This window comes from Hippocampus zosterae, chromosome 6, assembly GCF_025434085.1.
Source record: "Hippocampus zosterae strain Florida chromosome 6, ASM2543408v3, whole genome shotgun sequence".
Classification (NCBI taxonomy): Eukaryota; Metazoa; Chordata; class Actinopteri; order Syngnathiformes; family Syngnathidae; genus Hippocampus; species Hippocampus zosterae.
Window position 1 is genome coordinate 12,006,431 of NC_067456.1, and position 16,427 is coordinate 12,022,857.

The 16,427-nt window shown below is 42.6% G+C and overlaps 1 protein-coding gene across 2 annotated transcripts in view; it reads left to right on the forward strand.

Annotated features, from left to right (window-relative positions):
- setbp1 (SET binding protein 1) overlaps positions 1-4,755 on the forward strand; it is a 45,666-nt gene extending 40,911 nt beyond the window's left edge. For both annotated transcript variants that reach the window (XM_052069181.1, XM_052069182.1), the window contains one exon: positions 133-4,755. In XM_052069181.1, coding sequence (XP_051925141.1) covers positions 133-641 — 509 coding nt within the window. In that variant the 3' untranslated portion in view covers positions 642-4,755. The remainder of the gene's footprint in view (positions 1-132) is intronic.
- The last annotated feature ends 11,672 nt before the right edge of the window (positions 4,756-16,427 follow it).

The following is a 16,427-nucleotide window of genomic DNA, read 5'->3' on the forward strand; positions in this document are numbered from 1 at the left end:
TTCCCCTCCATGAGCAAAATTGGCATCGTGTCTTTCTTGGCCTTGGAGAGCATGTTCATTTTAATTACAAGTTGAACTCTTTCTGAATGCTGTGTTTCTCTGTATTCACCTTCCTCGTTTTGGCTCTTGCAGGTGCTCCCGGTAAACGACGATACAAGCGCAGAGAGGTAGAGCAGATCCAGAAGGAGGTGAGAAGAATGCATTCTTTGAACTTGGAACATGTGCAGAAGATCCTCCGTGCCAAGCGCCTGCAGCGGCAAGCCAAAACTGGAAACAACATCATCAAGAGACGACCCGGACGGCCCCGAAAACAACCGCCCGATGATGAATCGGGTCCGGCAAACAGGAGGGAGGACAACCGGGCCGGCGGTGGCGGGTTGGACGTGTTGGCCGGTAAAAGAGCGGATGGAAGGACTCCGGGGATGCCTGTTCTGGAGCGCTGTGATGAGCCACCGGGTAGACAGAGCCTCAGGCCCACTTTGACCCCAGAGCCTCTGGAGTTTTCCAATCACGATTCCATTTCGGCAACCATCGAAAAGGTGGTTCATAGAGCCCGCTCTCTCCCTGCGCAGGCCAAAGGGGGCAAACGCCGGGGTAGGGGCAACAGCAGGGACAACTTATGGGCCCCCTCCAATCAATAGACCCGCGGAGAGAGCAACTCTGTCGATAAGCAGGAGCATTGAAACGAGCCGGCGCTGTTTTATCTTTATCAGATCCAGTGCCCTTATTCCCGTGACTCTGCCGTGCACCTTGATTTAAGAGAATGAAGACAGGTCAGAACAATGGCGGTGCCAGCCCTCAGTTTGAACATGAGCCTTTTCAGGGTTCCTAGGACCTGCATTTCATATTGGCACCATCTGCTTTCATTTGATCCTGAATCTGATGCTCATCGAATTGCGCCGTACTAACGGCAGTGTAGGATATGACGGGACTCTTCATGTTTCTGATACAGTGACGTGTACTTCATGAGACTGTATCAGAATGTGGCGTGAGCCAAATATTTACCAGCAAGGGGTGGGAGTGTGTGTGTGTTGGGGGTGGGGGGTTTAGGGGCATATTTGAATCCTATAAAACTGTGCAGCTCAGCTTTTTTTCCCTGCCTTTCTGTGGGAGCCTGTCAAAAAGAACACAGCAGTAATGAAGTCACCTTACCCTTCTACTTCTCCTGGTATGTCGCGTCTGTGTTTGTTTACCGTCCGTACCTTCTTAGAATGGATTTTATTGGTCCATCCCCGCAGTTTAATCCCATATCCTTTTTTTTCTCCCTGCTTCACCTCCTCCCAATCTAAAGGTTTATTACCTATACAGGAGAGGTCGAAACCTATCCTGGACGCTGACTTAAAGGCAATATGGTGGACGAGACTGTCCAAGACTGTACATAGACAAAACATCCATTCTCGCTTACCTTGTACAACAGGAAACCAGCTCACAGACACGTACTGCAATTCAGTATATCCGATTTAAGTGCTGTACTATAGACAATGAACGTTGCGTATTGTTTCTATCACCAAAACACAGACATGGATGTGACACAAGACAAGTTTGTTTTCAGATAGAAACCACATGTATTCAGTCATACACTCATAACTGTGTTTATATCTTGGGAAGAGGTGGGGGCATTGTATACAGTGGGCATATCAGGTGTGTTTGTGGGTTTTTCTTCTTTTTTTGTTGTTGTAAACCTTAAAAGTTGGTTTAATGCACTATGGAAAAAAAAAGAAAAAAAAGAAGCTGTACCCTTGCATCAATCAAATGCAGCACTTAAATGCTTGTTCCAGCCTTATGCTTTTTGGCCTTGGTGTGGATATCCATTCCAGAGAGCATGCATTACTTTTAATCAATTTGTATATGCAGGCTGCGCAGCCAAAAACGTCAAACCGAAAGCCCGGCTATGGATTGAACGGAGAGGGCTGACTCCAATATCGTGTTCTGAAAAGCTTACCCCACTCTTTATACTTTCACTTAAAAAAACAAAACAAAAAAAAAACATATTTTTGGGACAGAAGATCAAAAATTCAGTATTTTATGAACCAAAGTCTCGGTATTAATTGTTTTATTTAACAGAATTCAAATCAGCGTCTTTATTGTGTTGGAACCAATGTAAATCACCCCGTGGTGCACTCTAGAATGTAGCCAGGATTGTTTTAATGTCAATGTGTACTGTGTCCTTTTATCAATCTCTTCACTCGTGTTTATTCCGTATATAATAAGAAATATTACTCAGTGTTCTATTTCAGGAGATTCAGTTTTGTTTTGTTTTTGGACAGGGTGGGATTCTCAGTTGCAGCAGCTCAACTTGTGCCTTATGATTTGTGTTGTTCTCTTCTAATAAATGGCATTTGACCTGAGAAATAGCAAAGCGGCATTCAACATTCAACCCCAAAATAGTCCTGATTGTGCCAAGAGTATCACGCATGAGATACTCAACACAAATTGTTCAAAGGGAGCTACAAGGGGGCGACCGGTTAACAAAAATTGTGTATTCTCTGCACTGTGTTTGTCTGTTGTTTAACTTTTTGGCATCACTCTACTGGATAGGCATTCAAATTAAAGAGTTAAGATTTCACGTGGCAGTATTTTTATTTTATTTTTTGCCCCCCCAATCGGCCAAATGGGCTGCGTGTAATGATTCACAAATATTTTCCAACATCATTATCAGCATCATTTACAGACTATAAATGAGGATGCTGTAAAGCGAAGCTCACATCTGGACTGCTCATTGCAAGTAACAAACAGCTGCATAATGAACAAAGGCGGTTGTCAACTTGTCATGTCCACATTTCCTTGTTAGCTATGCACTTGGCCATGCCTGGCAAAGGCTGAATGATGAGTTTCTTAAACAAAGAGATCCCAGTGCTCCAACAATGATGTCATGTAACTAATATTGTGACAACCACCGGTACTATTTTTGAACAAGTTGTGCAGAAAGCGACGATCGTGTAATGTTTAGTGCGACTGAAATTTACACGTACAGCCTTAACCGGGGGTGAAACTACAGTTTTCTTTTTTTGTCACTTGTAGGGAGTGACATTTGGCGAACAACCATCAATGAATCAGTTGAGTTTTAAGTATTCTTTTAAAAAGGAATTGTTCCGAACCCCAGTTTCAATGCTGGTGTTGCAAAGAGCAGGATGATGCTGCCGTGTCCGAGGTTTGAGTGGATAGAACTCAATGTCCCATCGCTGACAGCTGTCATCTTTAGACCACAAGCAAAATCATCGGCACTTTTGCTGCTCGCAACCCAGCCATACATTCCGTTTTGCCTCAGTCGCGTAGACCCAGTATTAATCATCAATCAAATCCTCACAATCGACGGAATTCTGAAATGGCCCATCTGGGCAAGAAGTGTAGTAATCCAAATTTGCCTTCTCATGGCGTTTCAAGGAAGCCTCGGAAGGCCACACTTTTTCACCTTAACCCTTTCATGCAGCCTGTAACCCGATAACATGATAAGCTGTCCACTGAAGTAATCGCTATCTCAGAAAGAAAGGCTTAACTAGGAGTCCCTGCTGAAAAACAACAATTTTGCCCGCAGCCTGTTGGGGCAGTGCAGTAGCACGAACAAGTTTGTTTGTTTGTTTTGCTAGCTCTCGGGGCCACGATCCACAACGCGCTCACCCGCAACCTCCCAGAATACACTCATCCCAATTTCTGTGTGCTTGACCTTGCCCCTGTGTGAAAAGACACACCGGCGTGCAGAGTGTTGCGGATTGTTCACTGTGGTACGGCAGCGGTTTGTTGCTCGTGGAGTTGAACATGGTAGATGTTGTCCGTCTTGTCTGTTATCTGCTACCAGCCGATGCTCCGGTGCCTTCGAACACTGACAAGTATTGTCCTAAACCTGAGCTTTTCACGTAGACTGGCATGGGTCGTGATGATGACGAGGCTTCACGGGGTCATACGTTGACCAGTGGCTCTGATTTTTACATTGCGGGCGGTGTGTACCATGCAGCTCGTTCATGCCAGTAATCGATTTGCGGCTTTGCGGGGGATACGCGCTCCCTTCAAATCTGATCATCCTGTGAGACAGAGCCTCGTATGTAGTGATGCTCGCAGGTGTACATTTGTCAGCCAATGTTGCAAGGAGATGAATCGGTGGGGAAAACCAATAAATGTACTTCTTTAGAGCACAAAGTGAAGGCATATTTTAGTTTGTATACATAGTGAATTTGAACCTTTTTCTAGAGTGGCTTTCCTTTCTTCGCATGCTCAACTCGATTGTATGCATTAAGTATTTTAGACGAGCCGAAAGTTGAATTTGAAGCAACACTTGTACATTGTTTGATATGTTTGGGGTTTTTTTTTTTTGTAATGAATTTTTTAATTCATGAAGCATTTTTGTACATTGTATGAATATAAAACAAAACAAAACAAAAAAACCTGCAAATATTTGACATAAAGAGTAAATACTAGATGCGCATGCATATGCATATATTCTTCACCGTATGTATGTGTAGGTATACACATATATTTTGTATTTGCATTCGCCAGCATACAGATATATGTCTTAAAGCACATATATACATGCAATATATATGTATATCCATGTCTGTCGGCATGCTTTTGGCCATGTTTATCGTTCATGATCTCGTAGGTATTTAGTTTTGTTTTAACTTCTTTTTCCTGAGAAAGAAAAGCTCATTCTTTTGCTATCCTTCCGTTGGCTGGCTGCATTGAGCACTTATTAAGAACTACAGTTGAAGTTGTTCATGTTATCCATCGTGTGAAATAATAAATGACTTTATTGACATCTTATCATGGTGCGCATTGCCTTTTTTTTTTGTTTGTTTTTGACTGTCGGTGGCCGCTTTGGCGTTGTCTGCTGTGTGTGTTTCTATGAGTGCACTTTACTCTTGACACTAAATGTCAGATGGTTGGAGTGAATGGAGCTTTACTACAGAGAGAATCCTCTCATCAGATTATGGCGCAGTCCCTCACAGAGGCACACACACACACTTACTTACTCTCCTACTTGCGCAACAGCCGTGCCTCCATCTCTAAATCCTCAGTGCACTAGCCCTTCGCTGTTACTTCTAAGTGGGCCGGGCTGCAGGCTGCTCTCCTATTGGACTCGGTGCAGTGGGAAATGCAGCACTATTGGCTGCAGCCCACTAGTAAAATTCTTCTTGTTACCATGGTTGCAGGGTGAGCTGCCCAAATGTGTGTCTGTGGTGTTGATGGAACCGTTGGCATTGCAAGTGAGAGAAATAAAAAAATAAAAAGCCCCCCTCCGATGGAAGTAAGGGGCTGCGCGAAATTCTACTCTCCTCTGCTGCACGAGACACGTGAAAGGATGACCTGAGCAAAAACATGCAATGTTTGTGCGTTTTCTGTCTATTTTGTTTTAAAACAAGCAGATGTTCACTTCACACTCTTGGGCACAATCTGCATCGAGAAGGGATGTGATACACAATCGTCAGGGAAGGTGGTTCTGAATCAAGCACCCAGAGCTGGAAATTAATAGAAAAAAAAGAACTGAATTAAGTATAATTTAAATTTAAATCCGCTTTTTCAAACCAATGGACACAAAAAAACCAAACAACAACAGACTTTTCCCCTCTTCAATGAACCCTTAACCACTTGAGCATTTGAACTAAAATTGGTGTATATATATTCTCTGAATCTTAATTATTCATCTTGACAAGACATTTTGGACAACTACGTGCTTCCAAACTTGGAATGAACAGTTTTGCATTCCAGCATGACGGCAAGATCCAGAAAAGCAAGCTTGGATGAGTTTTGTGTGGAAGAACTTGAAAGCCTTCTCTCTGGCCTAAAATCCGTAACCTCTGACCTTGCAAATGTTCTTACATATGAATGACTTTTGTAAAAAGTACCGCACTTATCAGAAGAGGGAAAGTTGTTGTGGATGCAAACTTCCTGTTTTCTCTTCCTGCTAATTTTAACATCCCGAGGTCCCAATAGTTTTGTCCAAATAGTGTAAAGTTGATTGATTGACGGCAGTGACCATATTGCATGTTTCGCATCATATGTAGCCTATTTCCAGTTTTTAGGAGACCACTGAATTGCATCATCCATCTATTTTGCATGTTGAGAGCCGTTCCCAAATACATATATGCAAGAGGTGCCAGCAGCACATAACAATGATTAAGTCAGGATGCAAAGTGAGGGGAGCCATAAATTCACAACAGATAATGTTGCATTTCAGGCCAACGAAGCAAGACGCTGCCGTGTCACTGTCCACAGCCTGTTCCCTGCGCTTCCAAAGATGGATAGCGCTGGCAACACCGCTCACTCCCCCTACCCTTACCATCCCCTTTCTCCTCCCTCTGCACATCTTGAGCAGTGATTGAAGACACCACCTGGTGGACGAGTGCGTCCGCCCAGTATTGGTTCTCTGAAGACAATGAGTCCAGTTCCTTTTCCAGGTACCACAACTTTAACATTTTGTTCCACTCATACCATTTCCAATACAAGCACAAAGAACTTCAGCATCTACTGTATGTTGTTGTATTACTAATTGACAGGTGAGAGTCGATGTACTTAAAATAACAAGCTATTTTCATGAAAAGAGTTCAAAGGTATCCCAAAGGTATGACAAACATATCATTGGTTGTAATAATATTATTATAGAGTGGTACCTTGCGATACGAATGACCCAACTTGGGAGTTTTTCAAATTATCATTTTTGCAACTCAATTTACTTTACGGCGGCCCAGTGGTCCAGTGGTTAGCGCATCGACCTCACAGTGCAGAGGTACCGGGTTTGATTCCGGCTGTGGACTTCCTGTGTGGAGTTTGCATGTTCACCCCATGCCTGCGTGGGTTTTCTGTGGGTACTCCAGTTTCCTCCCACATTCCAAAAACATGCATGGCAGGCTCTCAATTATCCCTAGGCGTGAGCGTGACCGCAGATTGTTGTTCGTCTCTGTGTGCCCTGCGATTGGCTGGCAATCAGTTCAGTGTGTCCCCCGCCTACTGCCCGAAGACAGTTGGGATAGGCTCCAGCACCACCCTGCGTCCCTTGTGAGGATAAAGCGGATCGGAAAATGGAAATTTACTTCACAACAAGCAGCGGTTTGGCAGATAGTAAACAATTCTTGAAAAAAGGGGCTTTCCTCTCTTCCCTGTTTGAGTTTTTTTTTTTTTTTTTGTCAAACGCAACATAATACTAAGAGAATCAAACATCCATTTAAAAGAACCCATGACTTAACCAGGATGGCACAGTAGATGACTAGTATGCACGTCCGCCTCACTACACTGTGTGTAGTTTGCATGTTTTCCCCGTGCCTGTGTGGATTTTCTTCGGGTACTCCATATTCCTCCCAAAATGAAAAAACGTGTATGGTAGGTTAATTGGAGACGCTATGTCATCCCAAGGTGTGATTGTGAGTGTGAATGGTTGTTGTTTGTCTATGCCCTGCGATTGGCTGGCAACGGTTTAGGGTGTACCCCGCCTACTGCCAAAAGTCAACTGGGATAGGCTCCGGCATGCCCCCAACCCTAGTGAGGATAAGTGATTCGGATAATGGATTGATGACTTTACCCTCAAGTTTGCTAGCTTAATGCTAACACATGATTGGAAACACCATAAAAAGGATAACAAATAGTATCTGTGTCGCAGTGTTATACCCTATAAGCACCAGACACTTGAATACAAATGGCAGAACAACACATGCAGACAGGTAATATACTACCGTAATATATTCCTTGCCCTCTCCAAAGAATGAAACTATTACTGCCTATTGAGGGGCTGAGACCATCTTCATGTACAGTGCATCTGTATGTCTGTATTATGCTGCCCCCAAGTGAGAAAGGTATACAGACCAGAATGAGCAGCAGAATGTCCATTGAATTGAAGCAAAAAAAAAAAAAAGTGGTGAAAACATGTTTGCGTTATTATCATTTTTATAAAGTACAACATAATAGAGTGCTATTTTTATTATTTAAAAAACACATTACACACATTTTTGCTTATTATTTGTGGGGAGGGCTGTTCCAGCCCTCAGTCAGACAGATATATAAGATACGTTGAGGTAGGTGTGCTGTGAGTTATGAGCACAATCACAGAAAGGATTAAAGTCATATCTCAAGGCACCACTGGAGAAGGCACAATTTCATGCAGCCTATCTCGGACTAGAAAGAAGAAACCGTAAATATCCTCGGTCTAAAATAATTATATTATCAGTAAAAATGAATCAACGTGCACTGAATTCGTCGGCAGACCCTTGTTTCTTAAATTTTCATGCATTTCAATGTCTGTTGCCATGGGGACACTGCAACTCTTTCCAGACAGATTTGTGTACACTTAGTGTATGTACAAGAGTAAACGGCAAAACTGTGCAAAATTTGAGGTTTGGTGAAGACAATTGCACATTTTATCTTATTGCAAAAAAGTCCCCTGCAACCACTGTAGCATCCTTGAAGGCGCTAATGATCTTGACGTCGTGTGTCGCATTTCCACGCTCCAGCACAAGAAGTGCTTCACGTGATTCTTTTTGATGAGGAGAAGCCACCAAATCTTTTCTCTTTAGTCTCCGTCTTTCACACTGGCGCATTTCCTCTTTTCCCACTCCCCCACAAATCTCCTAATAAGCCGTCTCTCTGCCTCCTGTAATTTGGCAGACAAGTCTATTATATGATACACTCATATTTTATTAATGGACCCCTGTAGTGAACACACACCTCGTCGTGAATGAGATGATGTGACACACGGGAAGCCCTCTTGTGTTAAAAATTAATTCAAGTCCCAGGTTAGTTTTCGTTGTGTGTCTGTCCCACACACACACACACACACACAAACAAACAAATACAAACACACTTGTGGTGAAGCAGGACACTTCATTACACTTCATTACACTTCCATCACGATGATGACTACACGAAGCTGGGTTGACTTGAAATGAAAACAAGAAAATAACATCTAACATGTATTTTAACATTTCTGTTTCCTCTGGAAACCGAGTAGTAAGAAAAACAACGACAAAAAAAGGAATTGCTCATATAGTGCATTGCAGCATGCTGATTCATTTATGTGTTTATTGCAGGTGGTAAAATGTGACATGTGCAATGCATATAAAAAATGTGTTCATGACAATGAAAGTAAGTAAATTCGGCAGTACTTTTTACAGAAAGGACTTCTTGTTCGTCAAGTTAATGCTAACTTTAACTCAGGTAAAGAAGCATTTACATTCAAATTGGAACATAATGGCTCTTTTGTTTCAAAATGTCACCATGGCTTGTGTTGATTTGATTAATCTGTCGTAGAAATCCGCTGTGATGAATGCCTAAAATATGAGGCATGATTAGTTAATTCATTTATAGCGTATCGCCACTAAAAATGAGTCAGCTGATGCTGTCTTGAGAAGGTGAAATAATGAATTAGCATCTGTTTATTGTTGAAAGTTTGCTCTTGCAGAAACGGATCAGATTGTTTGTTTAAGTTGCTTGTCCAAAAATGCTCAAAAGTGCGCTTGTCGAAAACACTCGACATGATTATACTGGATAGAGTAGGCGCTGCTGCTCTTCTGCGGGAACCTTTTTTTAATATTACAGTATTATTTATCTGTTTATATTACATGATCCTTTTTATGCTTACAAAGACATGACATAACTCTAATATTATTTTTTTCTATCTCATCTTTCTGCCTAACAAAGCAGAGAAAAACTGATTCTAACAAGGCCACGAGAATCATTTGTCTCTTTTGATCAATTTATTTGTCACACATGTTGCCTTTCACCCGCTTTGTGGTACACTGGCTTTATGTGCACTTGTGTGTGTGTGTGTGTGTGTGTGTGTGTGTGTGTGTGTGTGTGTGTGTGTGTGTGTGTGTGTGTGCGTGTGTGCGTGTGTGTGTGCGTGCACGCTTACATATGCACTAGTGCGTGCTTCTCCTGAGTCTCAGAACAGTATTATTTTAAACATATCATTTGACGGGGAGAGTGGTTCAGGTTGTTGGCCGACTACCTCTCTTTCATTTGGAACACAGCTGCCAACATCTGGATTGTGTCAACACTCACTGTCTGCACGTGTGTGTGTGTGTGTGTGTGTGTGTATGTGTGTGTGTGTGTGTGTTGTTGTGCGTGTGTGAGACAGCCCCCCCATGGCTCCGCAAATGTCAGCGATTCAATCGGAAACAGATTTGCGCAGATCAATGACAGGTTTTGTGTTAATAATTGGAACTATGTTCGGTCTTGAGTCGAGACTCGTATCCATTAGAAGAAGCTGAGTTAGATCTTGCCATCACTTTGTAGGCCTCGCAAAGACCCTTAACCTGAAATACTCAATTCAGGTTGTGCACTGACTTGATTTAAATTCAAAAGAAGAAAAATTGTTGAAAAAGTAACTGGGTGGCATTTATACGGCTTACGACATTAAGGAGTATCTTGTGCGACACAATATAGGTTGAATTGATTGGATTGTTGTTTTATTATTATTGTTTTTCTTTTTTTTCTTTTTTTTTTTGTTAGCACCAGACAGACAATCCATAAGATGATCTTGAGTATTTGTGCCTGCTAAAATTCAAGTGTTCCTTACCAGTCCAAGACTGAGTCCGGATTTTAATTCCATCCATCCTGCTTTTTGCGCTACTTTCTGTATGTAATTCCAAGTCACATGGAGCTGGAGCCTATCCCAGCCAACATCGGGGAAAAGGCGGACTTCACCTTGCACTGGTCACCAGTCAATCTCAGGGTACAAAAAAGATCAAAGACTTTTCACAAGTGGGGTCAGCGGAATCACTGAACATCATTTGATTTGTACGTAAATGTTTGTTTTTTTCTCCCCCTACTGCTTTTAGACAATGTAATTCAACTGCAATTCTATTCTCTAATGCCCAATCACCGTGAAAGCTGATTAGTGTGATAACACAACAATGGAAACTAACATATCTTTGCTTCATCCATCTCTGGTTTTGTGGTATTTATAATACCACAACATTTTTATACAAAATATTTATAGGCAAAAATTAAATTCAATGCTCTACCACTAGAGGGCAGAAGATACATTTAACCTGTGTGCACACCTGTTGCCTTGCGTCAAGAATATTAGCTGTGCGTTCAACTCAAAAGGCTCAAGATTTCACTTCGAGTACATTTGTGAGTGATGAAATCATGATTATTTCATAATACTGTATTTACGTTGTGTTTGGTGGTGTGCCATGAGATTTTTCTTCCTAGTCCTGTCCGATGTGCGTACACTCACAATGGGTTAGTTATCCCGCCGTGTTGTTTAGGTGCGAGCCCCCCCCCCCCCCCTCCTTCCCTGTTCCATGATGGCTTTCACCAAACAGACGATGCTGCAATTATAAGCGCTTCAGCACGTTTACGTATTCTATCACTTCAGGATGCCAGACGGCATTGCTGCAACTTTCTCAACTTTTGAGGAATCTTCAGCAAAGAGGAGGCATGTGCCAGCATACAGCCCACGTCTTCCAAATGTACAGGAACTAGGACAAAGTACCATTAGAGGCCACACTAATCATGTCCAAGTATGGCAAATTTACCACGCATTGTTGTCTCCCTTTTCATGTTTTCTGTGTGTCAACAATTGTGATTTGTTAAGTTTTTATTGCACTAAAGAGTCTGAGAAGCATGACAGTAAACAACAGAAAGTTTGGACTCATTGGCCACCTGGATGTGAAAACTTCACATATGAGCAAAGCAGTAGAGTAAAATGTCTACATTGTTTTACATTGTGCATAATTTATTCACTTTAAACGGTGCAGGCCGGTTGTTGCCATGGAGAGATGTTAGAATCACAAAACTCGTCAGAACTGAGTGGAATTTGAATCTGATCTTTAAAGTGGGAGCAGATGCTTTACTGTGTGTGTGTGTGTGTGTGTGTAGGCGTGTGTGTGCGCGTGCGTGTGTGTGTGTGCAAGCCAAAGTGAATGAGGAAAATTCCTACAACTGAAGTTATTTAATGTTCACCTCATCTTGTACCATTCAGCTTGCTTGCTGTGAGCGTTACAACTCGGAGGTTGAGGTTCAAATCTTCTCTCGGTGTCACCAGTGGACCGTCTGATCCAGTTTGAATGAGCTCAGCATATTTTGGCTTAGTCGACACTCATGTTATGGCTGAGCTCTGCGAAGGGCTGGACTGGGATGTGTTTGTGTTGGCTGGAAGAGGGATGGAATCTGCTCACCTACCAGGGGCCCAAGAACTCCACAGGGGACCCACCTAATCCGTAGCTCCGTCTGACAGCTTAATTGGCGTTTCACTCCTTCTATCGGCAAAAGTACTAGTACACCTGGACATGACATTGACAAGTAGTGAGAATGGAAGTCTGACGTTGGTCCCCCTTTGCAGCAAGTGTTTTTGTCCATTCATGTAGAAGAACAATTGTGAGGTAAAAGCTGGCGATTAGAGAGAGCCCGCACTCAAACATTTTGATTTACTTGGAAAAAAAGAGAGAAAAAAACACATTTCACCCAGTTTGTACTCAGTCTGTCAAACACATACCAATTTACGCGGTTGGCTCGACAACCTCAATCTCGAATAAAAAGTCTGGTGGGGAAAAAAAATCTGTCCCTCTCCCACATATGTGTATCACGTGCGCCTGTGAGATATGCATTGATTTAACGGCCAATTCACGAATCAATTGGAGTCACCACTGATTCGTGCTCAGCCGTACTACTGATGATTTTAGAATTGATTGTCAGTTTAAACTGCAGTGACTAAAGTGGATTTAGAGCGTATTATTGTTGTTGTTTTTGGGTTTTTTTTGTGGGTCGGGGTGTTGTATGTACAGTGAAACTCCTCTACAATGAAACCTACATGGGCGAAAATACCCTCCAGTGTGAAAAAATGTTCATGCATGAAAGCCATTCCCACTATTCTGCTCCCCCTGCAAAGAAAAGTTATACGAAATATTTTTCTCTACTCTTGCCTCGCAACGAGATTCAGTCCAACGAAACCAAGCCTTCCGCAAAAGTCTAATCCAACCTCAGCATGGTACAGTGACCTCTACTAATTTGTTCAGAAACGGCAACGGCAACCACCACACTGGTTTACACATGCGCGATACAGGAGTACAGGAAGTATTTTTTTTGTTCATTTCAGATGCAGCATGTCAGTCCCCTTTTGTGAAAAATCTCTTGCTGCAAACATGATTATCGTTGTCGAGGAGTTTCACTGTACTCCTCTCTTACCGTTGATGTAAGTATGGCTTACTTCACCCGGAAGATGTTTGATGGGTTTGAGGTCAGGGCTCTTGAGTTCCTCACCACCAAACTCATCCAAGCATAAGTACTTCCTGGAGCGCAGACAAGGGCTTTCTCCAAAGTGTTCCTTACGAAGGTGGAGGTAAACAGTTGTCAGTAAGATGAAGTGAAAGAGGAGGGAGTGAAAAGTCTGAAGTATAGGCGCTAATCTCTATCGACTAATTAACTGGTAGTGTTAGGTTCCACAAGGACACACTCACACACTCCGCGCCCGATAAGGAGACATCTGGAGGTGAAGGTAAAGATCACTCATTAATTAAGTGAGCGATCATGGCTGACTAGACTCAGTCGACTCGTACGATGTTAATTTAGTGTGCCACGCTCGGGGGATTTGCCCCGTCTCCCACTGTGAGCCAAACACACCCGGATACAGTCACTTCAAGTGAGTGTCTGAGGGCTTAAATGTCATTACACGGCGGTGTCTTTTCTCCAGTGGAAACACTCCTCCACTGTACATTGTTTGAGTTGATTTTGACGAGCAGTGATCCAGGGGGGCTTGTGAAGGGGGAGAATAAGCCCTGTGAAGGAGGCTGGCCATTAGATTGAATGGAGCGGGAAGCCTTTGCGGAAGCTCGGACTAAAGGCTGTATTGAAATGTCACCGAGAATCATTTGCTCACATGTGAAGATACCGCTCCCAAAGCCTCCATGGGCCATCTGCCTCACAGCAAAATGCTGTTCTTCTATAGCTCTGAAAGGGGGGGGGGTGCTTCTTTTGGCGCCACCGCGTCAAGCTTCATGTGATCCATGTTTTTCTTTTTTTTTTGTCTTTGCTTTGCCCCTAATAACATTATTCTCTGGTCCCCGGTGACATGGAAAACAGATGAGTTTGAATCGTAACAGAGGGTGGGGGGGGGGGGGCAGTTTTGAGAAAGGAATTAAAATATGGGAGCTGCCAATGTTTTGACTTAGTGGACAAAGCCTCAAGGCGAGAAAGGAGGCTTGGAGGGAGCGAGAGCAGGAAGCTGCGAGAATGTCAAACATCAGTCGGCTTTACTGACTCATGACAGGGATTAAGCATCTCCAGCCTTGTTGGAGCTGTTAAGGTATTATCAAGCTGCCTGGGAGTGACCTACAGTGGAACTTCAAGTGTTAGCGGCATATCAATTAGCGAGACATTAGAAAGTGAAACTGACACAATGCTTTGGAAATATCAAGTCTCTTATTTCTGATTAAAGCAACACCCTGGGATGATTTAGGACACTGAAAAAAAAAAGTAGGCGTAAAAGTGAGTAGATGTAGTCTACTTAAAAAAATGACCTGGATCCAGATGATTTTATTTTGTGCGATCACTTCATGAAAAAAAATTGAGTAGATTCAGCCCACCAGTTTTTTTTCTCAGTGTATTTGTGCTCTTGCACGTTGGTTGAAATACATGAGGGAGAAATTTAAAAAGAAAAAAAAAGGCTACCTGCATCTAATGACATCCACGATAGCTATATTCAAAATTCTGCCTTTCCATATTTGATCATTTGTTCACAAAAAGAGCCAAAGACCGACTGTACAAAAAGCGGTACCAGTCTTGTACTTATGTATCGTAAACGTGGCCTTGGTTAGGTTACCAACCTTGATAAACTGCTTGGAGTAATTCAATCTGAAACATGTGCAAGAGCTCCTCCTTTCCAAATAAGGAACCAATTTTAAATGCAATTGCATTTTGTTTACATGGCAGTATCTCATCATTAAATGATATGTCTAGCAATCGGCAAAAAAGATCCCTTTTGCCACTAATCCATATTAGCAACTCAGGCTTAATGCCAAATCTGAAATGTTTTTAAAAAAAAAGTCAGCAAGTAACAACAGCAGCCAATGAATTGGTGGAAACTGCCATGCCATTCATATCCGCTTTCGAGTGCCCCTGATTGTGTGTGTGCTAATGAACCTTTTTTTTTGACTGCTAAAATAAAATAACTGCGAGCTAGAATAACATGCAGTTACTGTTCAATGAATGCAAACATGAATTCATTGAAATCGCTCCGATATTAAGTGATTGGGGGAACCACGTGTGGCAGACGCGAACTGGCTTTGCCTATAAATTAGCACAATTCTCAATGATGCTATTTGATGTCCTGCGTTCACTTGGTAATCGATGTAATGACATTTTAATGTCCATTTTTGGGGGGGAGGTGTGTGGGGGGGTAACAGGACAAGTGACAAGTAAGCCTTTCATTGACGCAGATAAAACACAGCCGCCACCTACAGTATTCCTACCATTTATCTCCGTGTTTTATTTGTCATCAGTGTTTGTATGCTGTAAACTATTCAAACACCAGCATTAATCTGTCATGTGCTGCGCAGGCCGCAACTCGTCTCTGAGTAATTTACGCCGATTTTGACTATTTAATGTTCACGTCAGCCTGCGCGTTGGCTGTGTGGTTATGTTTCACCGTGGGTGAGCAGTTTATTTTCGTGTGGGGCTTAGGAAACCTGCTAATTTACTATCTTTCCAACAGATGACAGATGCACACAAGCATGCATCAAACGCTGCACCATACGGGTCTGAAGATGTTGCCAGTGAGTACCAGACAACTCACAGTTCAGAACTTGTTTCCAAGGATTAATTCTATATTTTCATTTTTTTAAAAAGATATGTTCACCCGTGCAGCAATTTCCCATGCCTGTTTAGGATGCAAGTGAAGCTAACTCTGGATTTAAACTGCCTTGAGGCAAATATCCAGAACGAGCCGCCAATCAGTCACGGGACTGACACTTCCAGACAGACAACCATTGAGTCATCAGCACCGCCAGTATGTCTTCGGTCTTCAGCGAACCTAGGTATCGAACAATCTCCGCTGATCTGATCCAACACATAATGCACGTTATAATCTATAACTTTAGAGCTATAAACTTGAATCGAGTCTGATTATAACTGTACAATTGTAGACTTTGTTGACCTCGTAATGTCATGTTGCGGTTTATCGTTGTAGCTATGGCCGCCCTATAATGCAGCGGCCGTAGGAGTACAAGTCTCACCAGTCATAAAATGCATCATGAAGAAGACAAATCGCACTGAACTCAAAATTGCATTTTGGGTGGGGGGGGGGGGGTTATTACACAAAAACCAAGAACAGTAGCGCTTGGACTGGATTTGTGTTGGATGGATTTGAAGGTTTCGCTTCTCACTATAGAAAACTTTTCTTTTTCTACCTTTATTAGAATCCCACGTCGCATTGCGGACAAAGGGAGAATCCTGGTTGGTTATTGTGCCTTTTATAAGTCGCAGCACCAGCCAAACTATGAAAG